The following is a 17,935-nucleotide window of genomic DNA, read 5'->3' as shown; positions in this document are numbered from 1 at the left end:
TTTCATGTGTACATACTTTGACGGTAAATGTACTTTAAACTTTGAACTTTTATTTTAGGTTACAAATTAGAACATAACCGGGAACTTCAGCCAACCATGTCTGTGCCAACCACAAATCCAATCAAATCTAATACTATGTACCTGCACGTAATTCACCCTTTAATTTGACCTGACAAAATCCAATATATTGAAGCAACACACATCAAAGTTGCCGGTGAACGCAGCAGGCCAGGCAGCATCTCTAGGAAGAGGTACAGTCGACGTTTCGGGCCGAGACCCTTCGTCAGGACTAACTGAAGGAAGAGCTAGTAAGAGATTTGAAAGTGGGAGGGGGAGGGGGAGATCTGAAATGATAGGAGAAGACAGGATGGGGAGGGATGGAGCCAAGAGCTGGACAGGTGATTGGCAAAAGGGATATGAGAGGATCATGGGACAGGAGGCCCAGGGAGAAGGAAAGGGGGGAGGGGGGGAAACCCAGACGATGGGCAAGGAGTATAGTCAGAGGGACAGGGGGAGAAAAAGGAGACAGAGAGAAAGAATGTGTGTATATAAATAAATAACGGATGGGGTATGAGGGGGAGGTGGGGCCTTAGTGGAAGTTTGAGAAGTCAATGTTCATGCCATCAGGTTGGAGGCTACCCAGACGGAATATAAGGTGTTGTTCCTCCAACCTGAGTGTGGCTTCATCTTTACAGTAGAGGAGGCCATAGATAGACATATCAGAATGGGAATGGGACGTGGAATTAAAATGTGTGGCTACTGGGAGATCCTGCTTTCTCTGGCGGACAGAAACGCCCGAAACGTCGACTGTACCTCTTCCTAGAGATGCTGCCTGGCCTGCTGCATTCACCAGCAACTTTGATGTGTGTTGCTTGAATTTCCAGCATCTGCAGATTTCCTCGTGTTTGCGTCCAATATATTGGTAATTTTTTTCTTATGCATATCACGCAGGAGCAACAAATCCTGGGAATGCAAGTTGAGATCAGCCGGCTGGCTGTTTTTGAAAGCAAGTCCAAGCACAAGGATGGCATCATTGTCACGTTACGTGATGAGGTTGCTGCCTTGAGGCACCAATTGACGGAAGCAAATAATGATGAGTCAGAGATCACACAGCATATAGTCACACTAGGCTGTGAGATTAAAGCCAAGAAGGAGGAGATTGAGATGCTGAAAAATCAGGTATGTCGTTTATGTTGTAAAACTGATTGTGAATTTATGAGATTTGAGTTTGTTGCAATCCCGTCAAATTTGTGTTTTGATGATTCTGGGCAGCAGGGGGCAGTGTTACCCAAAGTCTTGCCTTGATACTGTATTCAATTCTCCGAACTGCGGATTTTGGATGCACCAATATGCCGGTGTTTTTCCTTATAATTTTATTGATTGAGATAAAGTGGAATAGGCCATTCTGGCCCTTTGAGCTCTGCCACCCAGCTATCCCCTGATTTAATCCTAGCCTAATCACAGGGCAATTTACAATGACCAATTAACCTACCACTGGTACGCCTTTGTACTGTGGGAGGAAACCGGAGCACCTGGAGGAAACCCATGCGGTCACGAGGAGAACGTACAAACTCCTTACAGGCAGCAGTGGGAATTTAATGATCAGAATAAGCATATAGAAAAGATTTAGAGCAGGTCACAAAATTAAATCCTCATTTTTCATTTGTAGAATCTCCTTGTATTTTGTTACATTATCTTCATTGGCAGATAGTATGTTAATAATTCACATTTGCAGCCTCCTGAATGGAGTTAGAGAATTGTATATTCATTCTTACTTTCCCTCTCCCCTCCCCCTTACCCCACCCCATTCCCCTTACCCCTCTCCTCACCCCCACCCCCTCGCCATCACCCCTCCCCCTCCCCTCCGCCTCTCCCTCTCCCTCCGCCTCTCCCTCTCCCTCACACATGGATACACGCACAAACTGAAAATGGAACACTTGGGTGTCTGAAGTGAACACTGGATGAACAGCTATCCTGACTGGATTTATCGGTCTCTGGTCTATTTATTATGAAGTTACTTTCATGAGCTGATATCCATCCTGAGCCCAGTAATCACATCTGCTACTTCCTCGGCTGTGCGGATGTCTGTGTGCTGATTCCAAACTGCGTAGCGTGAAGGTGTGTGTTGAACTTGGAAGACAGATGGTGACCATCCCTCTTTGTCACTCTTGTTAAAGATTACCAAGCTTCAGAAGGGCTCCAGTGAGATAATGCGGCATTCTCTGACGGAAAGGGACCTGGAGATTGCTAAGCTCAAGAAGGAAGCCGAACAGCTAAAGAAAGACAACAACATTATCACAGGTAGGAGAGCACGTTGTCCACCTGTAGGTAAATGCATCACCCAGATACAAGCGGGAAAAATACTGGCGACACCAGAGATTTTGCAGATGCTGGAAATACATAGCAACACACACAAAATGGTGGAGGAACTCAGCAGGTCAGACAGGTCAGGGAAATGAACGGTTGACATTTCTGGCTGAGACCCTTCATCAGGACTGGTGAAGATGAGTGACAAGTGGGGAATACACCTTGTCGGCAATGGGCAGGGAATACAACAAGTGATTGACAGGCTGGATAACACGGTCTCACAAACAGCAATTGATAATGCGTGGTAATCGTACAGATTCCTGGATATTATACAACTGATCTTCTGAAACAGCGCTATGGATTTTTCTCCATCTCTACCTGAGAAAGCCCTGAACACCTAATCTAATCTAAATGACCCGGCTGGTGGTGTAGTGGCATCAGTGTCGGACTTCAGGGCGAAAGGTCCCAAGTTCGAATCCAGCCAGCTCCCCTGCACGCTTTTCATCCGTGCTGGGTTACGAGCTGGTGATCTCTTTGGAAACTCACCCGGCAGAAGGCAATGGCAAACCACTGCTGTAACTTGCCTCGTACGCGGTTCCCCACTACGTCAGAGAGGTGTGAAGGGAAATCGTCCGCTAACGGGAGAAACTCCAGATGCGACATACCTTTCCTTCCCTAATCTAAACAAAGGCTTCATTGCCTTTGCCTTTGTTTAGACAGCTGAATGCACGGAGAATGGAGGAATATGGATCACACACAAGAGAGTGGGATTAGTTTGGCATCGTGGGGGTTGACGCAGACATCATGGGCCATAGGACTATTTCTATGTTTCTATGAATCTGTGTCGTGCACAGCGTCGCGTGAAACATCAACTTATCTCCTTCAGGGCATTCAGAGAACCACATCTTGTACTCTCATTGTAGTGGTTAATGCATTTCATTGCTGTTGAAACCCCACTGCTGTTTATTCCCCCGAAACAGTAGCCGGCCTCTATTGGTATCATCGTGACCTGATTTTTAAAAAAAAACACCCTGCTTGCTTTGGACTTGAACTCTTATCACCAGTTGAATGAGCAGTTAGAAAACAGGGTAATATTAATTGCTAACAAGAGAAAATTTGCACATGCTGGAAATCCACACACCCACGCAAGATGCTGGAGGAACTCAGCAGGCTAGGCAGCATCTATGGAAAAGAGTACAGCTGACATTGCCTAGATTCCAGTGGGAGGAATAGTTAGCTTTGCTGTCCTTTAGAAGACTTGAAGGTAGTGGACCAAGTCAGTAATAAGCAGGTACAATCATCAGACCAGTGACAATCAAGCTGTATCGGAGGGAGTGGGAAAACCTTGCCTTAAATTAATCTGATGAATTTGGTCTTAATCTGGACAGGACTGGTGACCAGCTTGCAACGCGAGGTCACAGCGAAGGAACACCAACTGCTGCAGGTAAACGCGGAGGTAGAGGGACTGAGGAAAATAATCCAGGAGAAGAGCAATCAACTGGCAGACATGTCGGCCAAGGTAAAGGGGGAGAGCGTCACCAACATTACAACCCATATGAGATCAAGGTAAAAGACAACTAGAATTGGCATCGGAGTCACTGGGGTCGCATGGCCCACTTACACTCCTACATAGTGCAAATCAGGGACACTGGGGCAACCATAGTTCAGCTGTGGTCAGCTCTCTCATTGCAAAGTGGAAGCTGCATATGTAGACAGGCTTGACCTCAGCCAGTCAATGGGCTGATGGTTTAATCACTGGGAGTTAATCAATGTGTGTTGGTGCTGGCCTGTATGTTCAGAGTCTGCTTCTCTGTATAATGTCAACCCGTTTTGATCAAATCCCTTTCAATTCCATTGGATTGACTCTTACATTCATTTTTTTATTTAGTTTTCAAGAATGAGAGAAGCCAACAATCACCAAGAGGAGCTGGTGGCCAAAGAGAAGGAACTGGTGACCCAGAGGCATGTGAGTGAAACTAGGAAAGTGCCATGTAATCTCACTGAAGTTGTTGAGATTATTTAGCCTGTTCTGTGTCTAATTCTTCCATCAGTTTTGAAAATGCAGACTGTTTCTGGCACACGTGCCAAGTTCTCCTCTGCAACATTTTAACACAGTTTAGAGTTCAAGAGCATTGATAAATATTTGTGTTTCTTATTTCTAATAACTGAATTTTATCCAACCTGTTATATTTTGAAACGCCAAAACATAAAATTAATTGAAAGAAAAAGATGGGAGTCCAAGAGATGAGAGTCTTAGTTTACACTTTACTTTAAGAGAGGAGCGCATGTATCACTCAAACACTATGGAAATATTAAATACACAACATTTCTCCCTGCTTAGCTATAAACCCCATGTCAATATAGACTGCACCTCAACTCTATACACAGTATACTATATAATAAAACTACTATACAGACATCCACAGCATAGTCAATTTTTAAATTGTCCCATTGTCGCTGTGGATGATTTCTTACTCTTGTGGGCTAACGTCTTTCCTGGCGAAGGAGATCACTCAGCTTGGCAGATGAAACTTGTGGCTGTAAAAAAAAAATCGCTGTTTCTGTGGCCTCCTCCGTGGTGGCTGTATGAGTCGACTCTGATACTGCAGGAGGTGGTTCGACAGCTCTGGGACCTTGCTTCTCTCTCAGTCCCGGCTTCTTTCTCCCTCTTTATCCTGCTTTTTTTCTTTCTCCCTTTCCCTCTCTCTTTCACACCTTTCTCTTTCTTGCCTATGTTCTTTCTCTTTATCTCTATTCTCCTTTTCAACTTCATATCTTTCTTTTTCACCTTCCTTTTTCCTCTTTCTCATTTGTGCATCTTGATCTTGCTCCCTTTATAATCTGATCTCTCCTCTTGGTTCCCTCACCCACAGCATTATCTGACGAATCCACCATTTTTGTATCTCCATTAAGACTCTTTCTGGCCTTCCACTCATCCAGCCGGGCACAGGTCTTTGCATCAACTTTTACATTCAGCTTGTCTCCCACATGAAGGTCATGCAATGACCTTAATGCACACAGAGTAGATTCTGGTTCTTTATACTCATAAAAGCTGAATGCTTGCAACTTCCCTGAAGCTCCTTGATCTCTCTTTAAACCAGGCCACATTTTGCAAGTAACTGCCTGATTAATGTATCAGAATCTTTCTCAGATATGTTGCCTACAAAAATTGTTATGGTCAGATCATTACTTTCATCAATTTCATGATTTCTCTGAACAGCATGGTCCTTGTTTGGTCCAATAAGCTTTCCAACTAGAGGCACCAGCACCTTTCTCCCCTCCGTCGGGCAACAGGTCATGATATACAGCATGGGGACGGTCGTGGCATCATCAGTGCTTTTCTTAATTCACTTTCGGCTGACTTTATAGCAGGGGATGTGTTATGCAGTTGGTGGATGGATCTCCAATCAAGTTGTAGTCTCAGCTACTTGTTTCTCCACATTACTGGCCCTTCTGGTTTTTTTTTACCAAATACAAGCCCAATGTGATTTGTTGGTTGCTGTATTTCACTGTTACGAATGTCATTCCCACAGGAGTTATCTTTTCTCCAGTACAAGTTCTTACTTCTATATCTGCAGGCAGCCATTCAAGCTCATCTTGTGGAATGACTGAAACAGCTGAGCCGGTGTCCAATTCCATTTTAATTAATTTGTCATTCACTTCTGGTGTAAGCCATATTGCTTGTCCATTGTTTTTTTTCTCGTTGTAAATCTCAAGGCTACACAATCCTGTGTCACTCCCACCATTATCATATTTTTCATCAGCAGTGTGTAGATTAGTGCTCCTTTTGAAACTGCAACTTGACTTTTTATCTTTATCTCTTTCCTGTGCAATCCTTTTATTTTTGTCTACCCAACATTCACTTTGTATGAGTCCTACTTTGTTGCATTGTATGCAAGTTTCACCTTTAAACTTGAATTGGTCTGCTGTACGTGAGCCTCTGCCACAATGGTAACATAATTTGTTCAGCCAGGCCGATTTCTGTTGAGACATTGCAATTTTGTTCACACTCACTTTCATTTCTGACTGCAACTCAATTGCGTCTCTGGCTACTGTTTCCATTGATATGGCTATATCAACTGCTCTTTTAAATGTAATTTATGCTTCAGTTAGGAGCTGATTTTGAATGCTTTCTTGTAAGATTCACAAAGTAAATGACCTCTCAGTGCATCATTAGACCTATTACTGAACTGACTGTTCAGACAACTTCTTCAATTTAGCCATGTACACTGAAATTGACTCCCTTTCCTTTTGATTCTACTTATGAAACCTGAAGCATTCTGCGATCAACAATAGTTTCAGTTCTAAATGTTTCTGCATTACTTTCATGATATCAGCAAAGCTCATTTCGGCTGGTTTGGTTGGAGCAATCAAACTTTGAAACTAACTGTATGCCTTAAAACCCAATACACTCAGCAAAATAGGTACTTTTTTCTCATTGGCAGTTTAATTTGTTTCAAAATACGGTTCAATTAGCTCAGTGTACATGAGCAATCAAACATGTTTATCTTTCCAGTGTAGCCAGCTATTTCCGCTCTTTTTTTTATGATTATGCTCACTGTTTATGAACACGGGAATTCTTCCATTTTCTTCTTTTTAACTTGAATGTGTATTCCTTTCTGAAGAACACGTGCCACGCTGATTTTTTAAAAACTCAAACGTCTCGCTGCGCTTCCACAGATAGGTAGTCATCTCGGGTTCGTTCTAAAAATATCCCATCGCCCCTGTTATGTCTTGTAACTCCAAAACATAAAATTAATTGAAAGAAAAAGACAGGCAACGTGAGTCTTAGTTTGTTCTTTGTTGTAATCAAGGCAAACATGTATCACGTGGTAGTGTCACGACATATGCAATTTACTTATTTTTACATACAACCCATAATGAATTATTTAAGTGAACAATGCTTAATCAAAGTATATTTTTACAATATTCAAAGATATAATTTAATGTCAGAGAAGTATATACAATATACATCCTGAAATGCTTTTTCTTTGCAACCATCCACGAAAACAGAGGAGTGCCCCAAAGCATGGACGACAGTTAAATGTTAGAACCCCAAAGCCTCCCCCCCAGCTCCGCATAAGCGGCAGAGAACAACAATCCCCCCAGTGAGCAAAAAAAAAAATCAGCACCGCCACCGAGCACTCAAGTGTGAGCAAAAACAATAGCAAAGACACAGACTTGCAGTTACCCCAGAGACTTCGCGTTTCACCCAGTATTCGACATACCGCAGGTCCTCTCTCTCTAATAAGGGAGAAAGGAGTGTCTCCATTTTTCCAGTGAGCAGGGAGACATAACAAACAACTCGCTGGTTTATGTTGTTAGAAGTCCGTTACGTCACTTTTTTCGAGCTCTGTGCCTGAAGATCACAACGATCCCGGGTCTCCAGGCCCACAGCAGATATCCCGACTCCCCCGACGACACACGGGTCTCCTGTCGTGACACTGACCCTTGATCCACCCGTCTCCAGAGCCCCAAGATCCTGGGCTTCTGAATTCGAGCCGGACTCTTATGCCGAGCCTTTGGCGTGCCGAACTATGGCCAGTTATGGAACCCCGAGAGCATGTCCCATTCAATATTACTGAAATATTAAACACACAACGCTACTGGAACATTGGATTAGGCTTTTTAGATGGGCAGGAAGGCAAAGGATCTGATTAATCTGCAGTTCCACTCATGAGTTACAAAGCTGCAGAAATTAGGACTGGTGGGGCTGATGGCATATTGCATGGTGTACACTCGGTCCTTGATATCTGCAAAGGGCAGGACGTGTACTTCCAGCAAATAACTAGGTACACAGATACTCTAATGATCTGTCCTGTATAGGCATGAGTGGCCTCCCTACGTTCTGAAATCCAGATGTCTTAAACATACTTTGAAGATGGTAAGAGGGAAGTGCCTTGCTGAGGTTCTCCCTCATCCCCACAACAACCTTCATTTTAATGAAAATCAAGAAGCTATAGATCTGAAATTAGGGCAGAAAATGCTGGAAACCCTCAGCAGGTGAGGCCACCTCTGTGGAAAGGAAACAGAGTTAAAGACCCTTCTTCAGAAATGGGAAAGACAGAAACCAGTTAGCTTTCAGTAGCAGAGAAGGTGAAAGATCTGAAAGATTAATTCTGTTTCTCTTTCCACAGGTGCTATTTTATATTGCTGAGTGTTCCAGCTTCTTTTGCTTTTATTTCATCCTAATGATGTTGGGCATTGAGACCTCTCAAAATCTTAATGCACAACTCGTACCGGAGGTAAATCCCCGCTGCTCTTTTGTCTTTGCAGCCTCATGTCTACCTGGTGCGAAGCTGGTGAGACTGAGGGAGTGTCTGGCTGTCACGCCAGTCACTCGGAACTCAGCACTGTTCCTACTCCCATCCTGTCCTGACTGGGGAGGGACACTCAGAGCATGTGATTAGAACAATTCAGGGATAGCAGTGAGACAATGTTGGTTGTGGATTAGGAGTGGACAAGGAATTAGCTGGCTTAGATTGAAGGCTGGAGATATGGCAATGGATGGACCATATGTTCAGAGGATTTTGCACAGAACTGCCCGTCAGGAGGTTAATCGGCAATGTATCTACCAGCACAGACACTAAAGGTTTTGGATGATAAGGGAGACGAGAGGTATGGCATTGTTGTAGGAAATACGAAGGTAAAAGATGGTCTTACAGAATTGTGGAGCAGGAATGAGGGGCTGAATGGCCTAATACTTCTATCCCAAATGTTATGCGAGAGTTGATAATGCACTGTCTGCAGGGTGAATGATTTGGATCGTTGAATAGCCTGATGTCAGCCTCTGCTTCTTGATGTTCTGCTTAACTGCAGGATACAGCTGGCTGAGAGAAAGCTAAAGCCGTGTTTGTGTTTGTGTCAGAATGTGAAGCAGCTGGAGAGCCGACTGAAGGAGATGGAGTCAGAGATCGAGCAGCTTCGTGGTCAACAGGACAACGAGAAGAGAAGTGCGTCTGAGGAGAGGCTGGTGAGCATCTTCCCAAAGCCTCATGCTGATTAACCTAGTCCTGAATAGGATTAACCTCGTGCTGATTAACCTGGTCCTAAATGGGACTAACCTCGTGCTGATTAACCTGGTTCTGAATGGGATGAACCTAGTCCTGAATGGGATGAACCTAGTCCTGAATGGGATGAACCTGGTCCTGAATGGGATGAACCTGGTCCTGAATAGGATGAACCTCACGCTGATTAACCTAATCCTGTTTAGGATTAACCTTGTGCTGATTAACCTGGTCCTGAATGGGATGAACCTCGTGCTGATTAACCTGGTCCTGAATGGGTGCCACGGTCAGCGCGATACTGTTACAGCTCGGGGCATTGGAGTTTGGAGTACAATTCTGACGTCATCTGTAAGGAGTCCGTACGTCCTCCCTGTGAAATGTGTGGGCTTTCTCCAGGTGCTCTGGTTTACTCCCAAAGTCCAAAGACGTATTGGTTACTAGGTTAATTGGTCATGTAAATTGTCCTGTGATTAGGCTAGGGTTAAATCAACAGGCTGATGGTAGGTGCAGCTCGAAGGGCCTAGTCCACGCTGTAGCTCAATAAATAAATAAATGAACACTAGCACTTCGGCCCATTCTAGTTCCCAGCAGAACAAGCTGTCAGTCCTAAGTCCACTCATCTTTCTCCTGTCCCACAACTTATTCTCTCTCACTTCTTCATCAGTTCCCCTTTGCTCATTTTCCAAGTCTGCATATGGTGCAATTTATGGTAGCCAGTTGGCTACGATGTAGCAGCCAATACTTGGGTGTCTTTGGACTGTGGGAGGAAACTGGAGCACCCAGTGGAAACCTATGCAGTCAATGGAAAGGACGTTCAGACAGCCGCTCAGGTCAGGATCAAACCCGGATGCCTGGACTTGTAGACCAGGAACACAACCTCCTGCATCATGGTAATAACAGCAATTGGACTTCCAGGATTTGAGCATGTAATCGATATGGATTATTCTTGATAAACCAGGAGGTAGGACCGGGTTGCCAGATTATGACATCATTTTAACAAGCTGTTTGATAAGGAGACCTGACAACTTCTAGTAATTCAGCAGAACATTAAACACACAGAGTACTTGATATTCTCTTGGGGTCTGGACCAATGTTGCTCCCCTAATGACATGATCAAAACATGTGACATAGGAGTAGAATTAGGCCATTCGGCACATCGAATCTGTTCTGCCATTCGATCATGGCTAATTAATTTTCCCTCTCAAATTCTGCAGCCTTCCTCCCATAACCTTTGACACCCTTACCAATTAAGTACCTATCAACCTCCATTTTAAATATACCCTCCACAGCCATCTGTAGCAATGAATTCCACAGATTCACACCCTCTGGCTAAAGAAATTCCTCATTTCCATTCTAAAGGGACATCCTTCTAGTTTGACACTCAATGCTGTCAGTGCAGGACTGATTTCCTTGTAATAGCTGTTGTATTTACTTACAGAACGCATTAAAAACTAATACATGTGAGGTACTTTGAGACACACTGTGAAAATGCAACACTTTCTGTACATTTTCCATTCTTGCTGCGTCTTTTTTTTTCAGGTCCGGGAACAGCTCCAGGATGAGCTGGAGAGGACCAGGCTCCAGCTGCAGGAGATGGGCCGAAGGGAGCGGCTGGTGAAGGTGGACCTGGAGCAGGCCCAGGCCAGGGTAGGAGAACAAGCCACTGTCCGCCCGTGGAGACAGCCAAGCTCTGATTCACACTGAAACGTACACAGATTCTCCAGTAGCTGGCGAGGGCCACGGTAGTAGTGTCTTCAAGGCCCTCAATGTAAGATTAGCCTCTGTGACCCAGAGCTGATTGCAACTGCGTATAACCAATTTGGCTCTGTGGTTAAAAGAAGTCCTCTATTTCACGTTAAGTTAATTGTTAGTAGTCGACCTGACAGCTTTGCTGGATTTCAAAATATGTTAGTGCTCCTGGTGGACTTTCCACCCTGCTTCAACTGGAGCTCAGGCAAATCTCTGCTGTCCATTTCCTGACCCGTTCCATACCCTGTAATTGCCCTCGTCCCCTGTGCTCATTGATCTGCCCTGGCTTCTGATCCTATAATCGTTAGTACTGTACTCATATCTAGCCATGACTTTGCCCCTCCCTGTCTCTGCAACTTCTTCCAACCATACAAACAAAAGCAGCATTGAAATTAACTTAGATTGCAACTGATAACTGAAACTTTGCATTGACACTCCTGAAATCTTATTGGACACCTACCAATGCATTGAATTTGCAGTACAATGTTCTTTTTAGAGAGCAAATTGTCAATGCGAATTCACTTGCATTGTCATGGTAGCGATTATCATTGGTTACTTCTGAGAAAATTTTGTTTTTATATTGTAATCAGTACGCCACACAACAAAAGTAAATCCCAGACTTAGCATCCACCCCCTGATAAAGCACACCTCTCCTGCACTTCTCCAATCTCCGTTCTGGTTGTTGATCCACCAAGACCCCCATCTCGTCAGTGCCCTGATGCTTTGGTCTCCTGAGACATCAGTGCAGAGCCTAATCTCCACCTTGCCCTGGCTCCGATCTCAAACACTTGTGCTCTCAGAGAACCTCGATGTATTCTGCACCCTCTGCACCTGGGTAATGACATTACACCTCTGAAGTGCAGTCTTCTCTATGCAAATAGGACAATACTGTACCCAGCTTGAACACAGCGACAGCTCTCATTGGCACAGCTTTGATTGTTTTGGTGCTATGATAAGGCTATTAGTTGGGACACCAGGATAGTGGCATACTGATCTTCACGTATATCTATATATCATTAATGTCCAAGTGATTCCCCATTTCGGGAGACCTTAGCAATAGGGTGTTTCTCTTTGGAGCAAAGGAGGATGTGAGGTGACTTGATAGAGCTGTATAAGATGATAAGGTGTGACCACGTGGCCAACTAGCTACCTGAAAGTCGTGAGTTCAAGCCCCAGCCGAGGGAACGTGTTGTGTCCTTGAGCAACCACTTAATCACACATTGTTCTGCAACGACACTGGTGCCAAGCTGTATGGGTCCTAATGCCCTTCCCCTGGACAACATTGGTGTCGTGGAGAGGGGAGACTTGCAGCATGGGCAACTGCTGGTCTTCCATACAGCCTTGCCCAGGCCTGCGCCCTGGAGAGTGAAGACTTTCCAGGCGCAGATCCATGGTCTCGCAAGACTAACGGATGCCTTTGAGATGATAAGAGGCATAGATAGGGTGGATAGCCAGAGACCTTTTTCCCAAGGCAGCACGGGCATAATTTTAAGGTGCTTGGTGGAAAGTATAGGGGGGATGTCAAAGTTGGGTATCTTACGTGGTGAGTGGTCATAGAAAGCAATGCCAGAGGTAGTGCTAGAGCCAGATGCATAATGGATATTTCTGAGACTCTGAGATAAGCACGTGGATAATAGAGAAATGGAGGGTTATGTGGGAGGGGAGGGTTAGACTGATCTTGGAGTCGACACTACATGGTGGGCTGAACTGGGCTGAACTGCTCAATGTTCGTAGTCTGATGCTTCATCTGAAAGTTGATAGCTCCACCTTTGCAGCTCTCCCTCAACACTTCGCTGGCCACAGTGCTACCAGGTAAGCCAGACTAACAGTTGAAGCACATCCTTTAGTAAATTGGTAGAAATAGTAGTGAACTCAACCTAAAGCATCCTGTTGTACTTACACAGCTAGAGCGGTTCCGAAGTCGAATCTTACAGACCACGTACTCTGCTCCAGGAGTTCAATCCCCTAAAGAGGCTGTTTCAGATCAGCAGGTGGGTCCTTAAAATGGCGAAGTAGAGCTCCGATATTTGGTGCAGTACAAGGGCCAGTGGAAAGACCAAGCCACAGTGTGAATTAGCATCTCAATCCAGTAATCTGAGATGTGTATATCTACTCAACATACACAAAATCCTGGAGGAGATCAGCAGGTCAGGCTGCATCTTTGGAGGCATGTGGAGGGATGCTGCCCAATCTGCTGAGTTCTTCCGGCATTTTCTGTGTGTCGCTCAAGAGTTCTAGCATCTGTAATATCTCTTGTGTTTGTGTATATCCGGTCAATGACTATTCTGTTCGTACTGAGAAGGTGCTGCTGCGACTGTACGCCGGTTCTTCCTTGTTGGCACTCAATGCAAGACTCAGCATTTCTCAGCCGTACAGTACAGAGAGTTGCCATGTTCCTGTGGGTCGTATTGTACAAAGCCAGTTGAATGGTAGAGTGAAATTGTGATTCCATCAACGGTCAGTACGCTGTGCCTGTAGTGACACACTGTGTTTGACATCTGTACGGCACTTCCATGCGATCAGTTAGTTAAGGGTAAGTAGCTGAAACAGGAGAAATTAGAATACACTGAGCTTGATTCTTGCTGTTTATGGTAGTTCCAGTAAGAGTGCTGTAAATTAATCTCCAATAAAAATGGAGAAATTGTTCAGGGCTCTGGTTCAGTGATAATCCTTTTGCCTCTGAGCCAGATGGTTGGGAGGGGAAGGTTAGACTGATCTTCAGGTAGGTTAAAAGATTGGCACAACGTCATGGGCCAAAGGGCCTGTACTGTGCTGTAATGTTCTATGCTGTATGTTCTAAAACCATGAGCATATAATCAAGGATGGCCTGCACTGAGCTGCAATGTTGAAGGAGAACTGTGAGGCCACAGAAGCTTGATTACAGAAGAGGGATTAAACATTCAGAGTGGGTTTTATGTCACTCTTGAGGTGGATTTAAGAGATCTCCATGGCACTTTTGGAAGTGGAGTAGGCAGTTTATCCTGGTGTCCTGGACAATGGTTACTTAGAACCTCATCACTGCAACATTACATCAAGCAGGCTTCAGTTGTACAAATCTCCTGAGTCAAATTGATATTTTGAATCAGCTCTGAGGACCATTTTCATGTCATGCTTTATTATTTTAACCACACATCTCCAAATGCTGAGATGTACCATCTGATGTTCCATGAATCTAAAATATATTAACTGCCTAATTTATGATCAGATTGCTACCAATAACCATTTCCTCATCTAAATTTCAGTGAAATCTAACAGGTCTTTATATTTGGCAGCTTTATTTACTTGAAGTAATCTTAAAGTTTTACCTATTCTGGTGATATACTGTGGGCTTTTGATACTACTTACATGTCGTTTATAAATTTTTGAATTATTCATCGTTTTACACAGTAAAGCTCTTTTTAAAATGCAATTGGTTACTTCTATTTTTTAAAAGTTCCGATTCTTTTTTCTTTTTATCTCATGTCCAAATTGTAATTAGCCACGTATCTGTTATTCACTAAGTAATCACAGCTGTGTAGTGGTTAGCACAACGCTTTGCGGTACGGGCAACCCAGGTTCAATTCCCGCTGCTGTCTGTAAGGAGTTTGTACGTTCTCCCCATTCCTCCGGTTTCCTCCCACAGTCCAGAGGCATTGGGCATTATAAATTATAAATTATAAATTGTCCTGTCATTAGAGTGGGGTTGGGTCGAGGGATTGCTGGGGGCCAGAAGGGCCTGTTTCACACTGTACCTCTAAATAAAAAGTAAAATGAATAAGCTGTCTACTTGAAACAAGATTAAACTTCCTACCATGGAAAATAGTTCTACTTATCTGCAATTATATATTGGAAAAAGAACTGTATTCTCCAGTGAATGCTGAACTTTAACATTTACAAAGGAAAAAAATCCTTATTTCATTTCTCATTGTCAAAAAGTACGCATTTTACCTGTAGTAGAAGGTATTTACAGTCGGAGTCATACAGCACAGAAACGGGTCCACCTGCACAACTGGTCCATGCCAACCAAAATGCCCATCTAAGCTATTCCCATTTGCATGCATCTGGGCATATTCCTCCAGTTCCAGCTAAAGGCTCCGGTATTTAATGAAACAAAAGATTATGTTGCTGATCCTTTAGCAGTATTTCCAATCAACCTGCTGTAATGTTCTGAAACAAGGTGCTCCAGCGGAGAATTTTTTTTTGCCTACTACACATCTGACCATGGAAAAACCACCATACTCTTCAGCATTTTCCAAGTCTTTTTCTCTTGCCTGTTACGCCACTGGCGTTTCGGGCAGCAATGAAGGTCCTCCATCTCTGAGCGGCGTTCACGGCCTCCTTCATCGTGTCAGTAGCTTCCTCTCGGTTTGCAGTCAGTCCAGGCAAGCCCCTAGTGGAGACTCGGGAATACTGTCATGACCGCATGGGTTTCCTCCGGAATACCGTCACACACAGATGTAGAAAGATTCTTCACTGCTGTTTCTCTAACAGCTTTGTTTTACCAGTCAGGGTTGTTAGCCCTGAGCTGAACCCCCAAACCTGGAGGTCCGATGGGCCACTCTTAGTCTGACCTCTACCCTTTGACCTGTTTGAGATTGGTGACCCTACCAAGAGACAAAGCCTAAAGCCCTGGCTTCAGCAAACATAGTTCTCTGGGTCATTGAGACATGCAAGCCTCCAAATCGAATGACAAGGTTGTGGTCTTTCTGGAGGATTTTCCAAATCAATGTTATGAAAAAACACAAAGTTGCAGATTTTCTATTTATCTAACATGGACTCACCGCAAAACTTGTTCTTGTCAGTTTAGAGGCATGCATACAAAAGCAAGATGGTGATGATGCTGAAACTGTGAAATTAATAGAAAATGCTGGGCACAATTAACAGCCAGCATCTGTGGAGATAGAACCGAGTTAGCACTTCATTTTGATGACCCTCTGATGAAAAGTTCTTGGCATGAAATTTAACTCTGTTTCATTATCCATTAGTAGCGCCGGGATATTCATTGTGTGACCAATATTTTCTGTTTTTATTATATGAACATTTGCTTACTGTAAATAACCTGATTTACTGACAGGTTTCTGAAGAATCATGGACCACCACTGAGCTGTTTATGGAGCTCAGCTAACTTACCCAGTACCGTTGGTTATTTAGAAATGGAGTGAACTTCCTGAGATAGAAGCAGCAAATGTTGTGAAAGCTCATCGGGTCTGGCAGCATCTGTAGAAAGAAAAACAGTTAGCGTTTCATGTTGAATGCCATTCTTCAGTTTTGATGAAATGTTAATTGCTTCTCTTTCCACAGACGCTGCCTAACCTGCTGAGTCTTTCCAGCAATTCCTGTTTTAATTCAGATTTCCAGCATCTGCAGTTTTTTTTTTCAACTTTCAGGAATGAACATCCTGCATGTAGAACAGTGTGCTTATTAGTTATTTGGCTCCAACCCCAATATTGGAGGTTCTGGGAAGGGCAAGAAAGAGCCACCTGTTGTGTGTGACCTGGGTCTATGATGTTTCCTATGTAACATCAGTTACTCTACTTCAAAAGCATTGGCTGTAAAGTGCTTTTGGATTGTCTTTTAATACATGGATGGAACTACACAAATGCAAGTTTTTTTTTCAGAGCATTGCCATGGAACTAAAGGTTTTCCAGATTTTGGATGATAAGTGTCCAGCCAGTTATATGTCAGGCTGTCAAGATTCAGCAAAGAAGGCACACATATTAAAAAAAAATAAAGAGCATAAGACTGAATTAAAAATTCTCAATGAAACTGGAATAAAGATATTTTGTGGAATAATATCTTCCTCGCCAGATCATTAATCCTCAGGTCTTCCCTATTAGGCTGATTTGAGTAATGGCAGTAGGCTTGTTCAATTACTAAACAGCTGATGCATGAAGTAAGTTTAATCATTTTTGCCTTTGATGTGGTACTTAAGGGATGCTTTTGGGTTTTTTTTAAAATGAGGTTGGTATCCTGCACAGAGTGTACCAAAATGTCTAGATGATTATGTATTTCTTGAGTGCAGTAACAGTAATTGTACCAACGATACACTACGTGTTCCTAGTTGTAGACACAGCAGTGCTACCTCACTTTTTTTAATATACAGTATTTCTGCTTTTGCAAATTTTTTAATAATCTATTCAAAATACATAATTGATTCACTCTTTATTTATAATTATGTTTTATTTTTATTATTATTATTTTTCTCTCTCTGCTAGTTTATGCATTACATTGAACTGCTGCTGCTAAGTTAACAAATTTCATGTCACATGCCGGTGATAATAAATCTGATTCTGATTCTTAAGCCAATGTTCTTACCTCCTTTTCATTGTCCTTGCATTGTGCTCCCAATATTTGAAACAGTATGTGCTGTGTAAGGTAGCAGTCACCAGTTAAACTGCTTCAGGATAGCCACAATAGTAGACGCAGAACTGACTTCTTCCCCTTCCTTCCCAGTCCCGATGAGGGGTCTCATCCCGAAATGTCGACTGTTTGTTCCCATCCATAGATGCTGCCTGACCTGCTCAGCTCCTCCAGCACCTTGTGCGCTTCGCTCTAGATTTCCAGCATCTGCAGCATCTCTTGTGTCAGAATAGATACAGGTGTATCAAATAGAGTAGCCAAAAGATACAAAATGTAGGAAATATAGCAAGAAAGTGGGGTTGGAAGGACCTTACTATAAATTTCAGAACTATGAAGAGAGTATGCTTCAGATTTAGCAAATAATTTTTCTGTTGTAGTGTAGGATATGGTGGCTAAATAACTTGTGAATGAAAGCATTTGAATAAAAAGCAATCAAACCTTTTCCTGAGAGCAGGCGCAAAAGATTGAGAAATCACTGGCGTATATTAGCTGTAATTCCATTGAATTATCAGCACACAAGACAGACCTTTCTG

General features: G+C 43.3%; 1 protein-coding gene across 2 annotated transcripts in view; it reads left to right on the top strand.

Moving 5' to 3' along the window:
- Positions 1–17,935, top strand: part of LOC134337808 (forkhead-associated domain-containing protein 1-like) — a 144,691-nt gene that overhangs the window by 11,888 nt on the left and 114,868 nt on the right. The window contains exons 6-12 of one of the 2 annotated variants that reach the window (XM_063033061.1): positions 952–1,179; positions 2,178–2,301; positions 3,696–3,826; positions 4,196–4,273; positions 9,176–9,280; positions 10,854–10,961; positions 12,968–13,054. In XM_063033061.1, coding sequence (XP_062889131.1) covers positions 952–1,179; positions 2,178–2,301; positions 3,696–3,826; positions 4,196–4,273; positions 9,176–9,280; positions 10,854–10,961; positions 12,968–13,054 — 861 coding nt within the window. The remainder of the gene's footprint in view (positions 1–951; positions 1,180–2,177; positions 2,302–3,695; positions 3,827–4,195; positions 4,274–9,175; positions 9,281–10,853; positions 10,962–12,967; positions 13,055–17,935) is intronic. The other variant, XM_063033062.1, reaches the window with a different exon arrangement.

Source organism: Mobula hypostoma, chromosome 25 (assembly GCF_963921235.1).
Source record: "Mobula hypostoma chromosome 25, sMobHyp1.1, whole genome shotgun sequence".
Taxonomy (NCBI): Eukaryota; Metazoa; Chordata; class Chondrichthyes; order Myliobatiformes; family Myliobatidae; genus Mobula; species Mobula hypostoma.
This window is presented reverse-complemented; position numbering and strand designations above follow the sequence as displayed.